The sequence below is a fragment of the Neolamprologus multifasciatus genome, chromosome 9, assembly GCF_963576455.1.
Source record: "Neolamprologus multifasciatus chromosome 9, fNeoMul1.2, whole genome shotgun sequence".
In the NCBI taxonomy this organism is placed as follows: Eukaryota; Metazoa; Chordata; class Actinopteri; order Cichliformes; family Cichlidae; genus Neolamprologus; species Neolamprologus multifasciatus.
In genome coordinates this window covers 18,441,294-18,463,928 of record NC_140447.1, presented here as the reverse complement: position 1 = coordinate 18,463,928, position 22,635 = coordinate 18,441,294, and the positions used below count along the sequence as shown (strand labels likewise).

Below are 22,635 nucleotides of genomic sequence, written 5' to 3'. Positions count from 1 at the left end.
GGGAGTGACTGCGGCAAAAAGAGATAAAGTGAGTGCTATAGACAGCAAGTTTTGAGATGTGATAGATTTGTGACATTTAACATGTTTGGAGAGTGTAGTTAATGTGTTGTGTTGTCTTGTGCAGTCGGTGTGTAGTGTAGCTGTTGTTTTGTTTTGTGTATCATAACAATGAGGGCAGTAGTGAATGTGACTAAAATGTTTAATTATCTGGGCTAAAGAAAATACAGTTATAGGCTATATTTATATGAAACATGTGTAGACTTACTGCATTTGTTTATTCTAACCATATATAATGCATATTACAGGATGCAACACCAGCATGTGTAAAAACACGGCTTTGATTTTGCCACTCGATTTGATTTCCGTGCCACCCTATGAACATTTCTCTAGATCCGCTTCTGAACATAGTATTGAGCATCCACACACAAGGACAAGGGGAATATACAAGAGAATATATACAAACTCCATGCATTCCTGCTCCAGAAAATGTTTTATTTCTTTAAATAAAACATGAAAGCTAAGTCGGACAGAGGCTTCTCCCCACTTTTACCCAGCCATACTGTAACAAGAAAAGACTGGATTGTATTTGCTGCTGAGCTCAATCTGATTCTTAAAACTATTTATCCTGAGGCCTCAGTGTGAGCAGGAGTTGGTGTAGTTATTTCACAATGCAAACCCTCAAGAGAAATCTTTCTCACCACATCGAGCCTCTGATAGTGTTAGCTTGCTGCTAGCGGCTGTCACTAGCTAGTATATTGAATCAGACAGTGTGCGTGTTAACTGTAGATATATATGAATGCCTGAAGTCTCTTTAGGTTTAGATTAGGGTGAAAACAGCTATTTCTCTCATCTGCAGGCACTGCTAGACATCTCTGCGTCTATAGCACATAGTAAACGTTTTATATGATTGCTGCAGTACGCTAATAAAAAACACAGGTTCTCTGCAGTGCAGTCATTTTAGAGCATAAAGCACAAATGAGAGTCATCTTGACGTCTTTTAAAAGATATTGTTAGAGTGACGCTGGTGATGTGTGCAGCATGAAGCAGCTGAGCATCTACATAATCACAAACATGCTCTTTAGGAATATTTCTTGGGGGTGGGGTGGGGGGTTAAAAAAAATTGTTTTTAGAAAAGAAAAATTACAAATAAAGTCTTACTAAATGGTGTGTTTTTATGATTTCTAAATTATGCCCTGAGAGGATTTCTAAAGGTAAATTTACAGTGAGTCTGCTTCGTATTGACCAAGTTTTCTTTTGAAGTTCCTCCCAGTTCTGATGATCCTGTAATACTGGATCATCAGAACTGGGAGTAATTACATGGTTTCATTATATTTACAAAAATCTTTAAAAAAATCTTTAAAAAACAATTTATACACTCGAAAAGGCAAGAAGAAAGAAGAGCTTGTGTTAAAGACTTTCTTTCTGTACTGGTCCTCTGCTTCCTCAAAGACTGCTGTCACTTTCATTTCTCTGTCACCCCCTCGTTCCCACATGCCCTTATTTCTTTTTATACCCCCACTAAACCTGTGAAAATAGAGAAACTAAAAGTTTGGTGTCTTTTTCAGCTCACTTTAGCTTAAAGTTGGCACCTTCAGAAAAATAATGGGCAGTGCTTGTGATTCACATCCAGCTGCTGATGATTTCAGGCTGATTCCCGTGTTTCGTCTCCTAGTGCTGCCAAACATGTGACAACGGCTGTGAAAGAGAAAATTATGTGGACATGTGTGTACAGTTTTGTGTTAACATATAGTGCAGAGTGTTTTGTATTAACTCGACTGAATCTGGTGGTTATTTGTAAGGCTATAGCCTGTTTACAGGTTATGTGCCAAGTTTTAATTCTTGGAGAGACTTTTTTTTCATCCAACCTCGTGAAAAGAGAATATTACATTTGTAAATGAGACCATAATAAGGTTTGAGTTCATAAACAGGAGAAAACTATAAACCATGTAGAATGCGAAACATAGGTTGATTTTAGTGAGCAAACAAACTCATTCCTATCCACCCAAAACACTAAGTGTGAAAATGTGACCTACAAACCAATGAGTAGGGATGGGTACTGGTATCCGGTGCCATGATGGCACCAGTTCTGACATAAACGGTAGTAACCAGACCGAAAAACAGCGCACATTTTGGTGCTTTATTTCGGTGCTTTTTTTTCCTGAGCTGTGATACACTTTAGATTCTAGCCAATCGTTTTACGTTTCCGAGGATAGTAGGCGGGTCCAGGTACGTACGTTCTTTTAGAGCAGAGCTACAGATTAAAAATGCCCAAGGCGAAGCGGTCAAAAGTCTGGCTGTACTTCACAGCAAAAGATGCAAACTCAGCAGCCTGCAACAAGTGCTTTAAACTGATACTGTGATACTGTCAAAGGAGGTAACTCCTCGAATCTGATGAAACACCTGGCGACGTATAGCATTTTGTTAAAAGCCGAGAAATGCACCGTATTTGATAGCTTGCTGCGAGACCTCACACCGAGCGCATCTACTGCGGGTGGTGCCTGTTATTGGACCCGGAGTTAGCAACATCCCCCAAAAACCCGAAGAGGAGAGTCCTGGCCCCTAGCCCTGCCAGTGTAGCAGAAATGATGACAGATGATGGCAGCAGCAGCCGTTCTTCTCTGCGTGAGTAGCTTAATGTTGTTCGTGTGTAATTTACGTTGAGTAGGTTAACCACGTTATTAAATTAATGCATGTAAGGTGAACTAGCAAACACTGTCATAGTTACATGCGGCTGTCTTCTTGTTTGATGGCAGATACTCCCTTCACCCTGGCCAAAAAGGCTAAAATGACCAAAGAAAAAGTGGAAAACAGTTAAACATGAGAGGTTTTTGGACAAAGTTTGTGTTTTTTCCATTGTTTAAGCACTGCTTCCAGCCAAGAGTGATACCATATATGCCCTATAGCTGCAGAAAAGGCTAACATTGTTATCTTTTTACAAAAAAAAACAGCTGAACATGAGAGGTTTTTGGACCAATTTTTTGTTCTCCATTCTTTAAGCACCGGTTAGAGCACCGTTTAAGCACCGGCACGGTTTCAAAAGTACCGGTTTGGCACCGGTATCGGATAAAACCTAAACGATACCCATCCCTACCAATGAGAGATGTTTTTTATCTATATAGTTTTGCAGACATGTGACATTAACTTGTGGAAGAGACAGGCCTGTCTACAAACAGTGTCCAGCTACTCTCAGAGATGTAGAGAAACTGTGAGTCCAACACAAAGTTGAAAAAGTAGACTTTGCCCTCAGAGTAAAAGGTGTATCTTTTGAAAATTGTTGGCTGCAGGTCTGAAGCCCAACTTTCACTTTGAAGGTGAATTTTCTCCATTTCTAGTTCAACCAGTTTCTTGTACAACCACTCGGCTAGTAGTTAGCGAGTATTTAAAGACCAACACGAAAACGTTTGGTTACTAACCTAACCTCAGTTCTGTGAAAGCCGAGTCAAGTATCTCATTATGGGAAGTGCCCTCTGGAGGCAGCCTGCTAGCAACCAAAGTAATCAGATCAAGTTTTGGTGCAGCACCTTCTTTGCAACCAGTTTCGCCCCGTGAGAGCCAACAACCTCCAGGAACCACTGCCAACCAGTTGATAAATACACCTTTTTCCATAAAAAACAATAAAAAACCCAAAAGCCATAAATTTCACACCCAAGCCTCAACTCTCATGGCCCAGTACCGGGCTGTGGCCCAGGGATTGGGGACCGCTGACCTAGAGGAACTGCAGGTCTTGTTACTTGTCCAATGAGTTCAGTTTTCAACCCCAGACGTTTCTGCTTGGCTAAATCCGGAAACCACAAAACACATTCCCTGAAAACAAAACCTAAACACAACATAATTGCAAGAACCACCACAACACATAAACTTGAACCCATCCAGTGAGTTCAGTGCAGAACTCTGCATACCCACTAAAATTATATTAATTATGAAGCAGGCAGAAAGAACAGGAAAGAGTATAAAAAAGGAAAAGTACTTGTACAATAGATAAAGTTAAATTCATTATTCAGTTTATGTAAGTTTATGCATCTATGGTATTAGCCCTGAAATGTAGGCACTAAAAGCAAAATGAGGATCCTTTTAAAGATAAACCAATGAATAGGTTTTTTTTTAGCAGTTACCTTTGTATAAAGTACAACAAAGGCAACAGAAACATAAAACCTGTCAAATCAATATGTAGTGTGAGCTCTTGTAGCTCCCTCACTTGCATAGTTTTTCAAGGTGGTTGGCAGGTAGCATCATTCTTCGGTTGATTTAGGCTGTCTCAGTGTTTTCTGTTTCTTCACGTAATCCCACACCGACTTTATGATGTAGAGATCAGTGTTTTACAGGTGTCATACCAGATGTTCCAGGACTCTTTGTTGTTAAATTAATAAATAAAATAAATATCGCTGCATGTTTAGAGTCGTTGCTGCAGAGCTGCAGGGGTATCTGACAGGTATTTGATGATGGATAGAAATCTGAAACACTCAAAGTGCTTACATTTTATTTTTTGCACAGTAATGAATCGGTTGTTTGCTGTGGAGCGCCGTGTAATAGCTGCATACGACGGCAGGGTGATCACATAAATTTGCTCTTTTTACATAACACATGAGAAACATTTGGAATCAAATGTAAATTGGTTTGAAGGTGCATTTTAAAATTAATCCTCCTCATCCCTCATTATGTAAGACGGTTGCAAATTAATGCATATCTAGAAATACTGTGTCTCCTTGGAGAAGAACACTTGAGGTACACCACTTCAGGCAAGCTCCTGCTCTATGAAAAGGGAAGAGTGGCAGTAAGTGACAGGTGACTTGGAGTACTAATGTTTTAGCGTCAATAACCCTTATTTCCTTAATACATCACTTCCAGTGCTGTAAATAGAGATTTTGCACATTGAGACTTTCCTTCTTTCATTTTCCCATACAAACAAATTACACTCATCAGTAAAGGTCAAATCTTTCATGGCCTTATCTTCCCATCCCCTCCTAGTAAACCTTTCCTTTGGCTCCTGTGACTGCTTTAATGAAAAACAGAAACATAGAGAATCATCACCCGGCCTCCTGAAGCACTCTGTGTGATTTGGTTAAATAAGCACTCACAGTAGAAACTGTGCATGCAGAAGGTCTGAGCTGCGATCAAGCAGATCCCCGGATAGAAACAACTGCCACATCAATAATGCAGACATGTCATTACTCTCAACAAATTTAAAGCTGCCAAGAAATAAAAAATGCCTTTTACCCTCCTGTCCTAGGTGTATTGTTTTTCGCCTTTGATTCATATGCGCGTCATAAAAAATCATATTTTAATATCGCCGGAAAAAAATTCCACCCATTTTTCTTATTGTGAATTTCTTTTTTGCTGACTCAGAGAAAATAGTTTTGGGTTGCTTTTTAAAAAAACAAAAAAAACAAACAAACACTTTTCCAAAGAAATATGACTTTGTGCCGACCCAGCAAACCTCTCCAGTCAACGTGACGACTGTATATTCCACAGCGCCTGTGGATGTGTGCGAGCACAGGCAAACTAAAGGATTGACGACCAAATTAAACGTGCATGTTGGGGGCAAAAAAATGTAACTTGCCCATTAATTTATCTTTCTAAAATAGAGATTAACTGTCATTCGTTATAATATATTAAATAATCTCAGTATTTTCTGCTAGATTCAGGTGGAACTTGTGTATTCTGTCTCTGGCTTCACGTTTTTCTGTGTTTTATCCTCAGTTACATTGACACAAAGGCATCTGCTGTGATGCTTACTCCTCTGATGAAGTCTCACAAGTGTCAGTACTGATAAATGATCAGAATTATATATTTCTGACTGTCTGAGTCAAAACTGAATCGAAATGAATCGGGACCTTGTGAATCAGAATCGAATTGATTATAGAAATCAGTGACGATACCCAGTCCTAATCTGGGGTTTACAACAATAGAAATACATTTATTTGTGTCTTGGTAGTAGGAATGGTGCCAAAACAATTCCTGTGGACAAGAAAATACAGAAGATTTATACAGTGTAAAAATCCTAATAATGAAGCGTGACATGCAGTCAGGCCTGCAAAGTATTGCAATATCAGCCAAACAGTACAATGCTGCATGTGTGGTAACAAGCTGAACATAAACCATTTTCAGATACAAGCAGACAGAAAACAGATTCCACACTTCTCCAAAACGAGAGTTAGTCTTTCTTTTGTATCACATCCCATTAAATTTACACAAGGCATCAGGACAGACAGTCATGAGGTGACTAAAGCAATAAGTCTGGAGCAATAATGTGTTATGACCTTCTTTCAGTGCTTCAGCCTAACACTTATACATTATGATGTGTAGAGTTAATTTAGAACATGCTGGCTGATGACTTGTGTGTAAACGAATCCTGAAATACCTCTGGGAGCAGGTAAAGAATTTGGCTCCCTGTTTGATGAGCAATCCCTTATAGCAATATGGGGGTGAGGAGCAGGGCTGCTCCTTGCTCCTGGTCAAGGGTTACCATGGGGACGGAGAAGAGGGTTAAAAGCGACGATGAAGGCATGTCTGTCTCGGTTCACGGTGTCCTGATTGTTTTTGATTGAGGAAAATGAAGGAAAACCGAGAAGATAAGCTGCCACTGTTGTGATACTGTGCCTGTGTCCATTTCAACAATAAGCCTGGTCACTTTTTCTTATTCTTTAAAAAAAAACATAAAAAACAATATTGAATTTGTCATAATAATAAATGTTTGTTTGCTAAATCTCATATTTAGCTCATAAAGCTCCACTGCTGTGTGCTGTCATGTTTCTTAATTGCAAGCTTGTTTTATTTTTTTAAACAAGTGTTCTTCAGTATCATAATAGCATTGACTTATATTAACCTTTAGATAGTAGCTCGTACTTGTTTCACACATCACATCCTAATGACTCTGGGGTCATAGACTGTAGATAAAGATGGAAGAAACTGTGACATCACCTGTTTGTTAATGAAAACCCTTTGTAAAGCCTAAAGCCACAACTCTACAGGCTTACAGTCTAATGACAATCACATGCAGCTAGCTATGGAGCAACACTAACAGTGATTATAATTTACAAAATGAACTTCACTTTGTTTTCAAAACTAGAGGCTGAGCCCACAAAGTGTTTATTGAGATCATCCTGGATGTATAGACCTCTATCCGGTGTTGCTTTGTTTTTATTTGGGGGGTTGGCCATTAAAGGAACATAGTTTTGATGGACTTCTGCTTTGCCTTCACTTTTCAGACCGAGCGGCCTGTGTTTTATACATCTATATCATTTCAAATCATAGATGGTATGGCGCACTTGGACATAGTGAAAGTGGCATCAACAACATTTGTTGATTACTTCCAGTCTGAAGCCTTCATTTTAGCTTAATGGCCAAAAGTGAACACATTTTCACCCAAAGCTAGTTAAACTTGGTTGGCAAATTGCATCCATAGACTATATGGGTGCAATTGTTATTCAAAGAATGCCATATATTATACATTACTTTTGTTAAAGTGTTATTTAATTATTCGCTGGTGAAAGTAATTTGTTACTCTACTGGCATAATTACTAGTTAACAATACAAACCTAAGGCAAAGTAGGGGCAGCCACCTGCTGCAACCGGCTGGAGATAAGGAGAGGATGACCGAGCAACAGTCTACAGTCTCAATCCCTGTTCTAATCAGAAACACGAATATGATCTATTTTTTAGTGTTTAAGTTTGAATACAAAGCTGAAAACACAAAGCAAAATTGAAAATCATCTTAAAGGGACGATTTCTTCTGTTATTGGCAGAAAGTCTTTTTGCTAGCTTTGTACTAGCATTGTCATTTCATACCTGTACTAGCTACAGAGATTAAAACCTTTTTATTGTGCAAGGCTCTAAACTTAGCTCTGCTGTAAACCTAGATATTTTAACATGAAAATCATGGGCACTGACTCACTTTTCAAGCCAGCCTCCAGAGGCCATTCAAGCTGCAGTTTTCACTCTTCTACACTGGTCTAATTTTTCAGCCCAAGAGGCTGTTGCTAAATGACTATCTGTTGACTTTGGACAATAAGCATTAATCAATAATTAATCAGGGAGAATGTGCTGGACATGGATACATTTAACCTTATTTCTAAAAAGGCTCGGAAGAGAAAACAGAGTCTAATGCTGTTACAGTTGTGCTATTAGCATGTGGAGCTAGGCTTTGTTTTCTGTAATGAGAATTCATACCACCCACTGCAACAGTGTGGTTTGGTAACATGTTTAAACAGAGAGAGCTCTTTGGCAAAAGATTATTAAGCTACATCAGGTTTTGGACAGTGAGTCAGACAATACAGGCTTGTTGTTTTAAGAATTAATAAATAAAATAGAGAAAATCACCAGCCTTGTTTTTGAAGAACAAACTGGAGCTCTGAACAAATCGAGATAACAGGCTCCTGGGCACTGAAATGTAGGCCACCCACCTCTCTTTACACAGAAGCTAAGCAGAAAAAAAAGTCTTTTTGTAATCATTCTGAATCCCCTTGTGCCTATTTTGCATCTCTCTGTAGTCATTTTGTGTCTCTTTGTAGTTGCGTTATCGGTCTCTTTGTAGTCATTTTGAAAATTTGAAAGTTGCTTGACTTTCCTACAGGAAATATTCAGAGCTTTTTAACTGGTTCAGGTGGCTTCTGGGCACGTGCCCAGTGGGCTTTTTCAGTAATCCACCCATGGCCCAGACAACCAAAGCTCTTTTTTCAAACCAAAGATTTAAGCTCCCATTTCATTGCGGACACTGGTTTATATAAGCGACAAATGCAGTCACTGTCTTCCTTCTGAAAAGACTCTAACAACACAATCCTCCACACATAAACCCCTCTGCTGGCCATCATTTCAACCACAATAACACTCCCCACACCTCACGCTGCTGGCTTTATGAGACTTTGTCATAAAGCCATGTTGTTTCGCAAGAGCAGCTGAGCTCACTCCTTTTTATTCTTTTTTTTAACGTTGCGCTGTCATGACAGCAGCTAACAATCCAGCTGCCGTGTGAAGTGTGAGATAAATGCTCTGCTCACGCTGCAGCCTTGTCCAGAAGAGCGGAGAGGAAGAAAGATACTTGTAGCGATCAAGCCTGAATGGTTCTCTCCATCTGTGTAATTGGTTGAAATGAGCTATGAGGACCACCTGCTGACTGTCATTCAGAGCTCTTTTACATGGAAACTGTGCCCAGTGTCAGAGAAAGAGGCACACAGGGAACGTTACCATCAGCCCTGCTCTGTAAAACTCCTCGGAGAAAATTAACTCCTGTGCAGTACGAAATCCATTATATTGTGGTCGGATTATCTTGGCTCTTACTTTATGTAACTAAATATCCACAGCGAATGTTTAAACTGCATTCGACTGAGATAACGGCTATTTAGATAAGTGCAAATTTAAAATTAAAGCGATTGTTATGTTATGCAGCTTTTTTGCAGCATAGCCAGTTTAAAACAGCACCAGTCAACATTTGATGATGAAGATAAGCTGTAATAAATTTCCAATTATCACCAGACTATACAAACCATTAATAGTCTCTCTCTTCACTTGTGACTCTGCTGCTAACCTAGCAGGGTGGCTGATAAAAATGGCACAGCATTTAGCATCTAAACAGCCGGAAAGCTTTCCCAAGAGTTGGTGAAAACCAAAACCTCGCTTTAAAGCAACATGCCCAAACACCAGCTCATCCCTCAGTGTTTGACTATGCAGCACCATATTTTCCACTACATGAGACCCACAGTAAGTAAAGTAAAACTTTAATTTATAGCATTTTTTAAAAACACAATGACCCAAAAGCAAGTTTAAAAAGGCGAGTAGTTTTCAGCTGCTTATTGAAGATCTCAGGCTCAGAGGGAGAAAGCTCCAGAGTCTGGGGGGCACGCTGATGCAAAAAGTTCTCATAGCCAGCAGAGCCTGATCACATGACCCCAGAGACCTGCTGGGGATGTATGGATGTAAAAGTTCACTGATGATTGCTGGTGCTCGTCCATGTAGAGACAAAATCTGAATCATACAGCAGATCCTGTAGTTAATAACAAGCCACTGCAACTGAATTACCAACTTTAATACACATCTTTACCGCTTCTATAGGAATTAAGAGGGTCAGTAGCAGCCAGGTGTTAATAATTGAGATCATTTTCTTAACTGCTCTATAAAAGGAGAAGTCTTGGCAGTTTGCTGATCTGGAGTATTCAGAACACTGTGTTTGGGGGAAAAAAAACCCAGGCACCTTGCAGACTCGATCATTAACTCCTCTGCATATCAAAATAATACAGTGTGAGGCTGTCGGTCAGACATCTAAACTGTGGCTGAAAGTGGGTCATAGAACAGGACAATGATCCCAAACACAGCATGAATCTACAACAGAATGGCTTAAAAATAAAAGAATAAAAAGTGCTGAGGTCCATACCTCAACGTGACTGAAATGCTGTGGTGAGAAATGAACAAAGCTGTGTGTAAATAAAAGCCTGCAAACCTCAATGAACTAAGGCAACGTTGTAAAAAGCAAAAGAAAAAAAAGAAAAGAAAAAAAAGAGCGGGCCAAAATTCCTCCACAAAGATGTGGGAAACTGATAAAGTCAAACAGAAAACAATTCAAGTTATTACTGCTAACGGTGCTTCTACCAGCTACTAAATCATGAGGTGTACTTTAGTTCATTCGCAGGACTGTAAAAAAATCCCTAAGAACACTCCATTTTTCACAAGGACTGTATTACTCATTTCTTATGCATATTCTGAAGGACAGAGTGCAGCCTTGTGTGAACCCGTGTTAATGTAAATGATATTAAACATGCTCCAAATTCACAAACCGTTCCCACTTTTACACCTTCATTTTCTCCTCTTAACACATTCAAGCTGTTATGTTTAAACTCAACTGCTACGCTCCTATTTATCTTCCTATTTATTGTGCTGCATCTTATCATTACTGCAATCACTTATGTTCCACTTCTGGAGGTCACAAGCTTAATAAATAAACCAGGGCAAGAAAATGAAAGATCGGCTGGGGTCTGGATTCATTAAAGGAAAATTCACTCAACAATCAACAGTAACAGCCTCAATAGGGCTTAATTAGTGCAGATGAAATCTTGGGTCTGTAATTAGTGCGTATTAACCAAGGGTTGATTTGTTGCACGGGAGGAAAAAAATGCACATTACATAAGTAAACTGCTGTTTTGTTAGCTTCCTTCTACATCTACTGTGATTGTTTTAATGCAAGATATCAATATCTATACAGCAGTTTTCCAGGGAAAATGAGAGCAACAGACATTTAATTCATTTCCTATTTTTACCAACTAACCAGGGGAATTGACTTTACAACCTTCTCTTCCATAGTTTGTCTGCTGCCATCCCATTAAGCCTCAAAATAAACCTAGGCTGAAGGTCATTGCTTTTTTTAGCCTTCACCCATCTTTTCATCTTTTTTCAGCCCCTTTTATGTCTTTGGGCCTTTAGCATTCATGCCCACCAACTGAAGACAGCAAATCCTTCGGCCCACTCATTCATAACGCTGGATCCAGTTAAGGTAATCCACAATGTAAATAAAATCCTCATTACTGTTACATAAACCTGTCACAGTCTCCTCTCTGCAAGTCTGCCCCCCCCCCCCCCCCCCCCCCCCCCCCCAACAGACGTGTGCATGGTCTGGCAGTCAATTACATCCCTTCACCTTCACAAAAAAAGAAGAAAAAAAAGCCCCCTCCACCATGGCAGGGGAGGCAGCAGAGCCCCGTATCTTTATCTGATCTTTATCCTCTCTCAGCAGCACAAATGGGGGGAGCTGTCAGTCTAAAACTCCAGCTAGCCAGAGCTCGCCGGAGTCCTCTTTAATGCAAAGCATCATCTCAACATAGACGCTGGTTAGGCGGTGAGGTTGAAGACGACAAGAAGTCAATCTCCACACGTTTGAGAGGAGGTATCCAACTGCAACATTATAAATATTCATGAAGCACGTAAACAAATGGAAAATGTTTGATTAGGACTGATCAGTAAGGTATGAAATGACAAAAACAAAGCCTTCCTGGAATCATATTTTACACATGACCTGTTCACATATAACAGGAGAAACGGTGGCATTTATTAATGTCTCCCCGCTAACAATTGATCACACTCGTTTGGTTCTCCCTCTGGTCTGTGCTTGTCACTGAGTTCAGAGGACATTAGTCATCTGCCGACCTACAATCAGACCACATTAAGGTTTCAGTCGTCATCAATAGTCCACCACCATCCATCCTCACTATATGTTTTATGCAGGTTCCTTGTGACCTCATATTAAGCGCCTTTTCTTCACTCAGCCGCTGAACCCTGACGCAGTCTCCTCTGCTCAGACCAATAGACTAGGACACAAACCCAAGGCACAAACATCAAAAAGTTTTCTGTGTGCTCCTTTCTCCTTTTATCTTCTTCTTTAAAGCAAAGAGATGGCAGCATATGGAGTGTGTCATTCTCAAGGACAGTTCAGTTCGTCGTGTGATCGGACTTGGCAGAACAAGATAGTACTTATGATTGCCTCTGGCCATGTCACTCCACTGAAGAAGATCTCTCCCCCTTAGTCCCTCAGCTCATTCCCTCTCGCATCTATTGGCTTCCATCCATCTTACTCTTTTCTCTCTGTCTGCAGGCCTCCATCCCCAAGTACTTGTTTCTTGAGTACATCCAGTTTATCGGTGGCCAACGCTTCTCTTAAGGCCCCGAAGAAGCCGTGATAGTGGGCTGTGTTGTGGATCATGAGTAGAACTCCGGCCAGCAGCTCATTGGTCACCAGCAGGTGGTGCAGGTACGCCCTCTGGTGGTTCTTACAGCAGTAACAGCCACACCCCTCCACCAGCGGCCTAAAGTCGTCCTGATACCTGGGCAGAAGTTCAAACACAGTTTGAGTTTAAGTAGAATTCATGAACAGGCATTATAAATGTAAATTAGGTCTTCAGCAAACACATGAAAGAAAAGAACTTGCAAACACTGCTACTTAGAAAACCCACTGGGGTATTACAATAGCTGCTACGAACCTTTTCTCTTTGAGGTTCATCTCAAAGGGTGTCATCTGTGTTTGATCATGACGATTAAGATCGCCATTCTGCTGGCTCTCCCCTGCTGTCTCCTTCTCTTCGTTCAACTCCAACACTGCCAAAACATGCATGCATCGTATAAATCCCAGCACAGATCCCTGGCCAAATGGCATGTCCCATTGCAGTATGACAGCAATAATCAAACACGTATCACCGCAGCTAACACTTATACATCCTCTTTTTTTTCCCCACTATTTGAATATAACATCCACAGTCACTGTTGAACATGGCACTGGCTCCAATTGTGGCTGCAGCATGAGTGATTGAAGTCATTAATGCAAAGGGGGGTGGGAGTGTAGGCTAAATACACAGCTGACTCAGGTTGCAAACATTAAGATACATTGGCCATCCAGATGCATAATATTACCTATACTGATATTATCAACAATAGAAAAGTGAGAAGCAGAACTAACAGACAAACTGAGGCATTTATGTGTGTAGCTGCTAATAAACAACAAACACCCAACATACAGCAGAATAACAGAGGCAGAGCTAGAGCTAACTGAGACAGCCTTTACCAAATTATAAAACAAAACCTTTATTGGCAACCTGCACAATCTATAGTACTCAGTCTTCCACGGACCCAGACTTTCTTGTATTTTTTTAAATGGTCTTTAGCAATAGTTCTCGAGGCTTTCTGAGGGTCTTTTAGGGTTTTTCTTTGGGCATTAGTGAAGTAATTCCCAAAGACCTATTAACTGAAACCTCAAATCTCAGTATGCTGTGTGGTGTCTCCTTCAAGAATTGCCTCATCAGAAATGTCTCAGTGGCAGAGTGGCTATCAAGAAGCCATCATTAAGGAAGGGAAACATGGAGAAGAGACAGAGGTATGCCAAATTACACAAGAGTTAGACTGAAAATCAGTGAGCACAGGACTTATGGAGTGATGAATCAAAATTTGTCATCCATATATATGTATGGAGGAGCTCGGGAGACAATATTGAGTGTCTACATTCATCTGTGAAACACGTTTCAGGCTCTCTCAAGGTTTACGGCTCTATTTCAACCATTGCTGTTGGGGCTCTTGTCAAAATTGCTGGAAAATGAAAGCTGAAAAGTACCATCAGCTTTAAATCTGCCATGGAATACCGTCTGGAAAACGTAGACAGGAAAACTCACACTGCAATACTATCAGTTGTGCTCTTTATACTTTATTTCCACCCGTTCAGTTTATTTCACGTCTCAATAAATATTTCCACCCATTTCACATTTTCCAAACAAAACATAAAAAATGAGGGGCGGCTCATGACTTCCGCACAGTACTGTAGTTTCAAAGGGTTTGAATGGTAACTCTTGTTGAAGAAGAGCAGTTTTTAATAAGAGGGCTGTTGTTTAAAGAAGGACCAGATCTCTAGCCAGAAACAGACAAAAGATACCAGGAAGACTGGAGGGTTTGCTGGAGAAGAAGAAGAAAAAAAGTGATCCATAGCAATGTCTGTTATTAAAGATAGAGATTAAACGGTAAGAGAAGAGCATAATGGGTTTAGTGAAACCCAAAAGAGGTGATGCCGAGAGCAACAAAGTGCATAAACAAAGCAGAAAACTGAAATTATCATGGTGTCTGTGTGGAGCTTAAAAGGGAAGGTGATAAGCTTCAGAATAAAACTGGATGGAATGAAGCTTGACCAAAGCTAATAAAACATCAAGAAGCGATAAGTAACTTTCACTGGAGATTAAATTTTGCACAAAGAAAAAAAGCAGCAACAACACAAACTGGATCTAAGAAGAAAGAGACTGGAGTTCGAAGGCTATCATTGTCACAGGCCCTTCATAAAACCATAAGAGAGGAAACGCAGAACTGCATCTCACACTTGATGTTTAGCAAATTAAAGGCTGTGTGTAAAACACATCTTAAATGTGTACTCTCATCTATTTGAACTAATGAGCCAGGTCAATGAGTTCATCTTTACAAACATTTAAATTTATATGATCTGAAGTTAGTTTAAGCACTATAAGTCAGAGGCAGCAGCGACGTCATTACCGCCAAGCTGATAAGCTGCGCTAGTTAGCTTTTACAAGGAACAGCTTAGAGCCAAACAAATTTAGCTGCAATTAGCAGACACACAAGCTCTGCAAGCTGTTTTTACCTTAAATTACACATTTCTATGGCGTGATCGTTTTCATACGCTAAAATCTCCTTAGCTTTGTCTCAGATAAGCAGTTACCCTGCCTTAAAGTGGCAGAAATAGCAGTCAGGACCCATAAAAAGATTGGAGGGGCTTCTAAAGATAGAGAAAGAAACCGTGTGACAGATGAATACTTTAAGAGGGTGACAAGGGAGGAACGGGTGAATTAGCATATGCTCTGACACGTCTAAAAGAACCTTAACTGGGAAGTGAGGGTGTTGACATACCTCCCACGGGGCTGTGTAATTGGCTGAATGGTGAATTAGAATTTCTCTAAGGGTCCGACACCTCCACTGAACTCCATTATGCTCCATGTGCAGAATCGATTAATGCTGTCTGGCACTGCATAGTGCCAGATCCCAAACTCCCCTCTGTGATGAGTTTAATACAACTTCTTACTAGGGTACAAGGAGGGCCAAGGCTCCTGTAGATTTTCATTAGGGATAGCAATCAGGATGGCTGTAACTCTGCTATCAGTTTGATACCATTTCACCCACCATGAACTGCATTTCTGCTTGTAAGTGATTTTGTGCTTCTACAATACACACGAACACAAACAAAAGCATAAGTTACAAGCCATCATACGCACATCAGATGTCAATGATCACAAGTAACACTTAATTTCTATTCATTACGTGAAAACCATCCGCAGCAGCTGTCAGCCTCGTTTCTCACCAAATTAAAACTAGATAACGGCATCGCTGTGAGATGAAAGCCCTTCGTCCGTTTGTTTAAGAACCAGCGACATTAACTCCATACGCTTTTTAAACTCACCATCAAAGGCTCCTCCTATGGAAATTAACAAATGTGCTAGAGCATATTTAATCATCACTTCTGTTTTATCAGTTAACTCAGACTCTGTGCCATTTAAGACATCAAAGTAGCGTCTGTTCCCCTTTCTAAAGAATTAACACTAATACTTTTTCATACATGAAGTCCACTATATTTATATCCCTTTAATCTTTTCACACTGCTCTGGTCATACCTCTTTAATCCACTATTCTGTTTATCACTCGTGTGTATTCAGGGTTCATTATAATCCAAATATCCAAACAAATTACACAGTGACAGGTCAGTTTCCTCGAGGCACACACTCCAAGCTGCCAAATTCGAAGATGCCTAATTTTAGCCTTCTCTGCTCATTTCCTTTTTGCCCTTTGAATATGAAATTAAATCTCTGCGCTCTCTGATTCAAATGCTGCATATCAGAATGACTATTTTGGTTGCTCGCTAACAAGCTCCAGAAAGAATCATTTTCAGGAAAAATGTGGGAGCTGCAGAGTATGAAACAATGCATTTATAATAAAGTTTGATGTCCATTAAATGCTGGAATACAAGTGAAAGGCAAAACTATGGAATTATTAACAATAAAATAAGTTTTAAGATGTTTTATTCATGGAGCTCGGTCCTGAGGGGCTACATGCATGAAACATAAAGAGCTTATAGATTTATATGTGTGCACAAAAACTACCAATGAAGTGAACTTTCTTTTCACTTCAGTTTACTTTTACTGGCTGTAATGACACAACTTCAGCTGATAAATGTGAGGAGGTCCAGAAGTGCTAACTATGTCTCAGCACAGCTCTTCACCACACCTGCAGGGGGCGCTCTACCTGCGTGCTCTGGGTCCATGGAAATGTCAAAGCCGAAGGAGAGAGCGCAGCCTCGCTCCGTCGCCAGGAAGGGGAAAAAACTCTCAAACAGGTCCACGCCGGCCTCGACGCACGCCAGCACTTCATCAGGTCGTCCCACACCGTGCAGGAGTCTGAGAGTCACACACAAACGCGCACACAGACACCAAAAATCAATAGCCTGAACACTCAATAAATGAAACATTGATGCAAAATGTCAACAACATATTACTGGCAGACAAAAGCCTTTCACAAACACCAGCAGCACGCTTCTTCTCTGGAGTGTTGGTTGGCTCGTTGGTGCCTTCCCCATTTCCCGGCTCCTCCTGACTCTCTGCCTCCAGGCATCAAGGTCAAGGCGAATTTAGCATTCGATAATGACTCCTCTCCACTTTCTGATAGGAAGCTGCTTCTCTAACAGCCAGAAAAAACAGCGGGGACGCTGCCCTATGGTGTTCCAGATGAGCCTGTTAACAAGCCAACTTAGGGAAGCTCCTGATCACAGACCTCTCATTTCTGATTACAGTAGCTCTCTGTGTAGCTCCACTCTTTAAGCCACGAGCAGAGCTCCTCAATCGCCTCCCAGAGAGGTGGACTCATGTGACATGATCTCCAGAGAGTAAACTCCTAAAGGATGATTCGGTGTGGAGGAACACCCCCCGAAGTCTCTAAAGGGACTGTAGTCTGCCATGTTTTAAGCTGCATAGAAGGATGTGTCTGAGACAAATGATTATTTGTCCAAACTGATCTAAATTAATTATCCAACAGGACAAAACGTACATTGTGTTTAGGAGCAAATCTTCAACCGAGGTAACAATAAACTCCTTATCAAAATAGCTGCTAATGAGTTTTTAACCTTTTCCCCTGTAATTAAATTAATGATGTATCTAATAAAGTGGCAGTGACTGTGTATCATGCTCTTAGAATTGTAAAAGGAAATGTGGACGTGGATTTTCCAACCTAAAAAATACTTTTCTACTTTTTCCTTTTTGAATGTGCACATTTTGTCTTATAAAAGTGACCCAAAAAAACTGTCTCAGCAAAGAAGAAATGTAATAAAGAGCAGCGCAACGGATGAAAATTAAATGACACCAGCACTTTAAGGTCGAGCTGAGATAATGAGCGCTTGAAGATTGCGGAGGGGGTGGGGGCGAGGCATAGCTGCTGGGTTTTCACTTATAATTAATCAAGCAGGACAATTAATTGATTTTGCAGAATACATCAAATGCGGCTTCTCAGCCTCTGAATTATAACGTCTTTACACATTAATTGCTACATTTATCAGAAATGAATGAGCAGCTAATCGATCTGTCAGTTAAATAAGACTTAATGTGTTCCACTGTGACAAAAACGTGGATTGCCTCTTCAAGACGTTCACAAATAAAATCAGTACAGTCGGTTGTTGTTGTCCATTTCCACTCTTCTATTTAGTTTTATCATGGCTGAACAAACAGGTAAATTAATAGATGAAAGAAATGAGGGAAAAAATTCATGAGAACATTTTTTTTTTCGGGAAAATGAACAGAAAGTTCAAAATATCTGTTGCCATGACGTCTGACTATATCCTCCTGAACTGGAACAGCTGGAAACGGACATTTTAACATTTTTATTTTCTGATGTTTTAACCAAATAATTAATTGAGTAATCTGCACATTAAACTGTTGCCAGTGGAAATCCTAAATTAAATATTTGACCGAGTAAACATGACTATTCTGTGGGCATTTTTAAGCCTTTAGCGGAGTGCATTTTTCAGTAGTAATGAAAACAATTATTGATGCTGAAAATAATGACTAGTTGTTGTCCTGCAGTGAGACTGTGTGTAGACACAAAGCTTCAAAAGTCAGATCTCCAACTGCTAGATAAATGCACAGCGTGGCAGAAATCGTCCTGGTGGCACAAAATGAAAAACAGCAGCAGAGAGTTTGTTTAGCCCCAGCAGTTTGTTTAGCCCCACTATTGCTCTTTCTGCTTGGTCCTGCCTGACTGTGTTCGGTGAATGCTTTCCAATTCAATGATGGGAACAACTGTTTGAGCTGTAATCAATTCACAAAGGTCACGTAGCCACGAGAAGGCAAACCTGGGTTTGTCCTCAGGCAGCTCCTTGATCATAGCAGTGATGAGCTGGGTCCTCAGAGTTTGGTCCATGGAGCCCGTCTGGAGGCCGTCCAGGCAGAATCCTCCCACGGGCCTCTTGGCGGTCTCTCTGGCAGAGCGTACTCTCTCTTCCAGGATGTCGCCTCCTTCCACCACACCAAACACCTCCACTCCCTCCAATTCCTAGAAATGACAGACAGCGAGGGGACTAGAAACTGCCAAAACACTCCAAAATGACAAAAGAAAGAAGGAGCTAAGAGATCAAAATCTAGATTTTCATGGGCACGCACGGTCCTTGACAAGATTTGCAGCTGCAAAAATAAATAAATTAAAGGCTTTAATCTTGCCAGAGCCCATCTGCAAGTTTGTACATTCAAGGCACGAATTTGACTGCAAGTCACAAGGAGCTAAGACAGTCCCCGTAGCACCCATGTCATGAATTACTTGCAGAATGCTGTCAGTCCTCTCTGCTTAATGTGACTCCAAACTCTCAGTGTATTGTCTCAAGGAACATTTGGTTTGCGTACAGGTGAGGAAACAGCTTATAAATTTACAAGCAATTAGCAAAGACTTACAGAACATATATAAGCATAGAAAAAACAACACTAATATGTCCTAGGGCTAGAGGAGAACATTGCTTTTTTTTTTAAAATCTATTATCCACTGAGGCGTAAAAGAGCAAAGATGTCATATGCACGAGTCATGACAGTTCCCCCGCACCTCTTCATGTTAATCCTTTTTATTCAGTCCACCCTCTCATGGAATGAGCCACTCTTTGACTGCAATCAAAAGAAAGCAAAGCAGACTATTCTATTAGTCATGCTTGATGCTGCACCATCACACACCTGCTGATAGTGTAGATACCCACTGATAATGAATTCATCCTAATCTTACTGAGCTTCCAGCTGTAGTACAGATGCACAGCAGCCCCTGTCACAACTGCACTAACGTCAATCTTTGTCTTGTGTGTCTGTGCGATGCATGACTCACTCGCAGATGCAAGCGTGCTCAGCGGCTGCTGAAGTGTGTGTTCACTGTGTACCTTTGATTTTTGGTGCACCAGCAAACACTCATCCAAATGAGCGAGAGTCCGATCCACCGACTTTCTGACCCGTTTGCGAGAAGCGCTGTTCTGCCAGGTCTCTCCGTCGCACATGCTCTGGTACCAGTCTGGCTGTACAGTCTTCTGAAGAGCCATGAACTTGGCCACCGTTAGTTCTATCCGCCCACCGCTGCCCCACACTGACACCGTCTAATAACAAAGCAAAAATATCTGAGAAACCCATTTCACCTGTGATCGCACCCAGCAGTAAAGGGCCTTTAGTTTACCACAGCATGAGCAATGTCACCTTGTTGGTGGTGTAACCCGTCGGGCTGGGCGTGGCAGGGTCGTGAAGGGAGCAGTAGAGCACAGTATCATGAAGACCTGAAACCAAACGTAACTGCATCACCCACAGAGAACACAGCAGCAAAGGGGTTAAGAGGGTCGAGCGTGAAGCCAGGTGACAGAGCGAGGTGCTTCGACTCTGCATGTTAATGTGACGACTGAGAGAGGAACGAGCTGTGTCCTTATCAGCAAACCCAGCCGCTGCAGAGGATCAGAAGGTGAGAAAACAAAACTGTCTAATAGCAGCAAAGGCTATTCAATCACTGCTTCTCCCTTCGGGGGCTTCAGAGGCAGAGGCAGTAGTAATCAATGATAGTTTATTCCAAGCGATGATACTGTGGTTACATGTCTAATTTTCTTAAAGTGGCTGCCTGAGGCTGGGTGAAGCCCTGGCCATGTCCACAGCAACACATTTCTGCTTTAAAATCTACAGCTTCTTCATTTACACTTACCCATCACACCACTCTGGCATTTTAGCTTCCCTAAACGGGAGACTAAATCATTTTCAATGTATTAAAATAAAAATGCAGTTGCCATTTTTTAAAGGTTGATATGGTTGGTAAGCATGGCACATTCACCAAAATGCTGCACGTTTGTTTTCATTACTGCACTTCTAGAGGAGCTCAGACTGAATTTATCCACGCATGTCTAAATGAATGTGTTTATTATGAAGGGGGAAGCGTTATCTCCCCCCCCCCCCCCAATTTCTCTAGCCACACCCATACTCAATCAAGAAATCACTTAAATAAGACCTGTATGAGAAAGTGGAGTAAAGCAAAAAAATCCTCAAAATCATGCCACGATCCAAGAAAACAAATAAAAAACAAATTTTAACTGCAATCTATCAGTCTGGAAAAGGTTATCAAGCCATTTCTAAAGCTGTTGGACTCCAGCAAACCACAGTGCGAGATATTATCCACAAATGCTGAAAACATGGAACAGTGGTGAACCTTCCCAGAAGTGGCCGGCTGACCAAAATTAACTCAAGAGTGCAGCGACGACCCATCCAATATGTCACAAATATCCCTGAACAACTTGCAAAGAACTGAAGGCCTCACTTGTCTCAGTTAGGGTCAGTGTTCATGACTCCACCATAAGAAAGAAACTGGGCAAAAATGGCCTTCATGGCAGAGTTCCAAGACAAAAACCACTGCTGAGCAGGAGAAGGAACATAAAAGCTCATCTCAGTGTTGACGAAAAACAACTTGATGATACCCAAGACTTTTTGTAAAATACTCTGTAGCGTGATGAAACAAAAGTTGAACTTTTTGGAAGGTGTGTGTCCCATTAAATCTGACGTAAAAGTAAGACAGCATTTCAGAAAAGAAAGATCATACCAACAGTAAAATATGGTGGTGGTAGTGTGATGGTCTGGGGCTGCTTTGCTGCCTCAGGACCTGGAAGACTTGCTGTGGTAAATAGAAAGAGGAATTCTGCTGCCTACCAAAGCATCCTGAAGGAGAATGTCTGGATATCTGTTCATGACCTCAAGCTAACCATGACCTCTCTTCTCTATATGGATTTATTTTTCTTTTGTTAACGTGTAATATGCCACTCTGGAGCTGCTCCAATCACAAATCCACTACTCTACACCCACCTGTGGATCAGTAGTCTCCTGTATGGTTAAATATGTGACTCGTCAGATGTGCTAAATTAATTTATCGTGCCATAAATCTAATAACAAACAACAATAATAATAGTGATAAATGGAAAAAGTCTGAATATCAGCTCCAATAATCAGAACAGCTGATAATCAGTCAGCCCCTCTGCAACACTTCATAATCTCCATTTAGGTAAAAAAAGAAAAAGAAATGACTATAGATTACCTATTAATCAATACTGAATACATATGAATACATTGGATAAGCTCTGGGTGTTTAAGCGTAATCAATGCTGCCTTGCTTGAACTCCTGTCATCCTCTTCTTCTTCTGCTCTCATTACTCTCTGTAAGATAAACATGCTGAAAGGAAAGAGAGAAAGAGGAAATTATGAAAGATGTAAATTTTTACCTGCGAATTTTCTGAATCCATCCTTAAACTCCTCCAGCACCTCCTGGTGCTCAGCTCTAGAAGGAGAATGGTTGAGATGTGGGTTAGATTTGAAAAATAAAAGGAGATCACTGTGCGTGCTTTGGCGTTTCCATAATGGGACAGCTTACATGTGGGACAAAGTGATCTGGGTGACAGAGGGGAGGCTGATCAGCGTGTGCAGTGTGTCCTGAGTGAGGTGGGGAACGGTGCCAAAGTGTGTGTACAGCAGACACCCCGGGATCTCCAGTGAATGCTGCCCCGTCCTGCCCAGTCCCTTCAGGACACCCAGCCGACTTCTTCCCTGAACCACACGGGACAGCTCCAGTTGCATCCTGCTCCCAGCCATAGCC

The 22,635-nt window shown here is 41.0% G+C and overlaps 1 protein-coding gene across 2 annotated transcripts; it reads right to left on the bottom strand.

The window, feature by feature from the left end:
* Nucleotides 1-6,670: 6,670 nt before the first annotated feature.
* qtrt2 (queuine tRNA-ribosyltransferase accessory subunit 2) lies at nt 6,671-22,631 on the bottom strand. 2 transcript variants are annotated; one of them, XM_085173496.1, is made up of 8 exons: nt 22,414-22,631; nt 22,265-22,320; nt 20,217-20,293; nt 19,910-20,119; nt 18,851-19,050; nt 16,738-16,907; nt 12,957-13,071; nt 6,671-12,800 (listed from the first exon to the last, which is right to left on the bottom strand). In XM_085173496.1, exons 1-8 carry the CDS (start codon nt 22,629-22,631, stop codon nt 12,548-12,550), a joined length of 1,299 nt encoding a protein of 432 aa, XP_085029622.1. In that variant the 3' UTR covers nt 6,671-12,547. The 2 variants fall into 2 exon arrangements, with proteins under 2 accessions (XP_085029622.1, XP_085029623.1); XM_085173497.1 differs by having other exon boundaries at nt 16,756-16,907.
* Nucleotides 22,632-22,635: the final 4 nt, after the last annotated feature.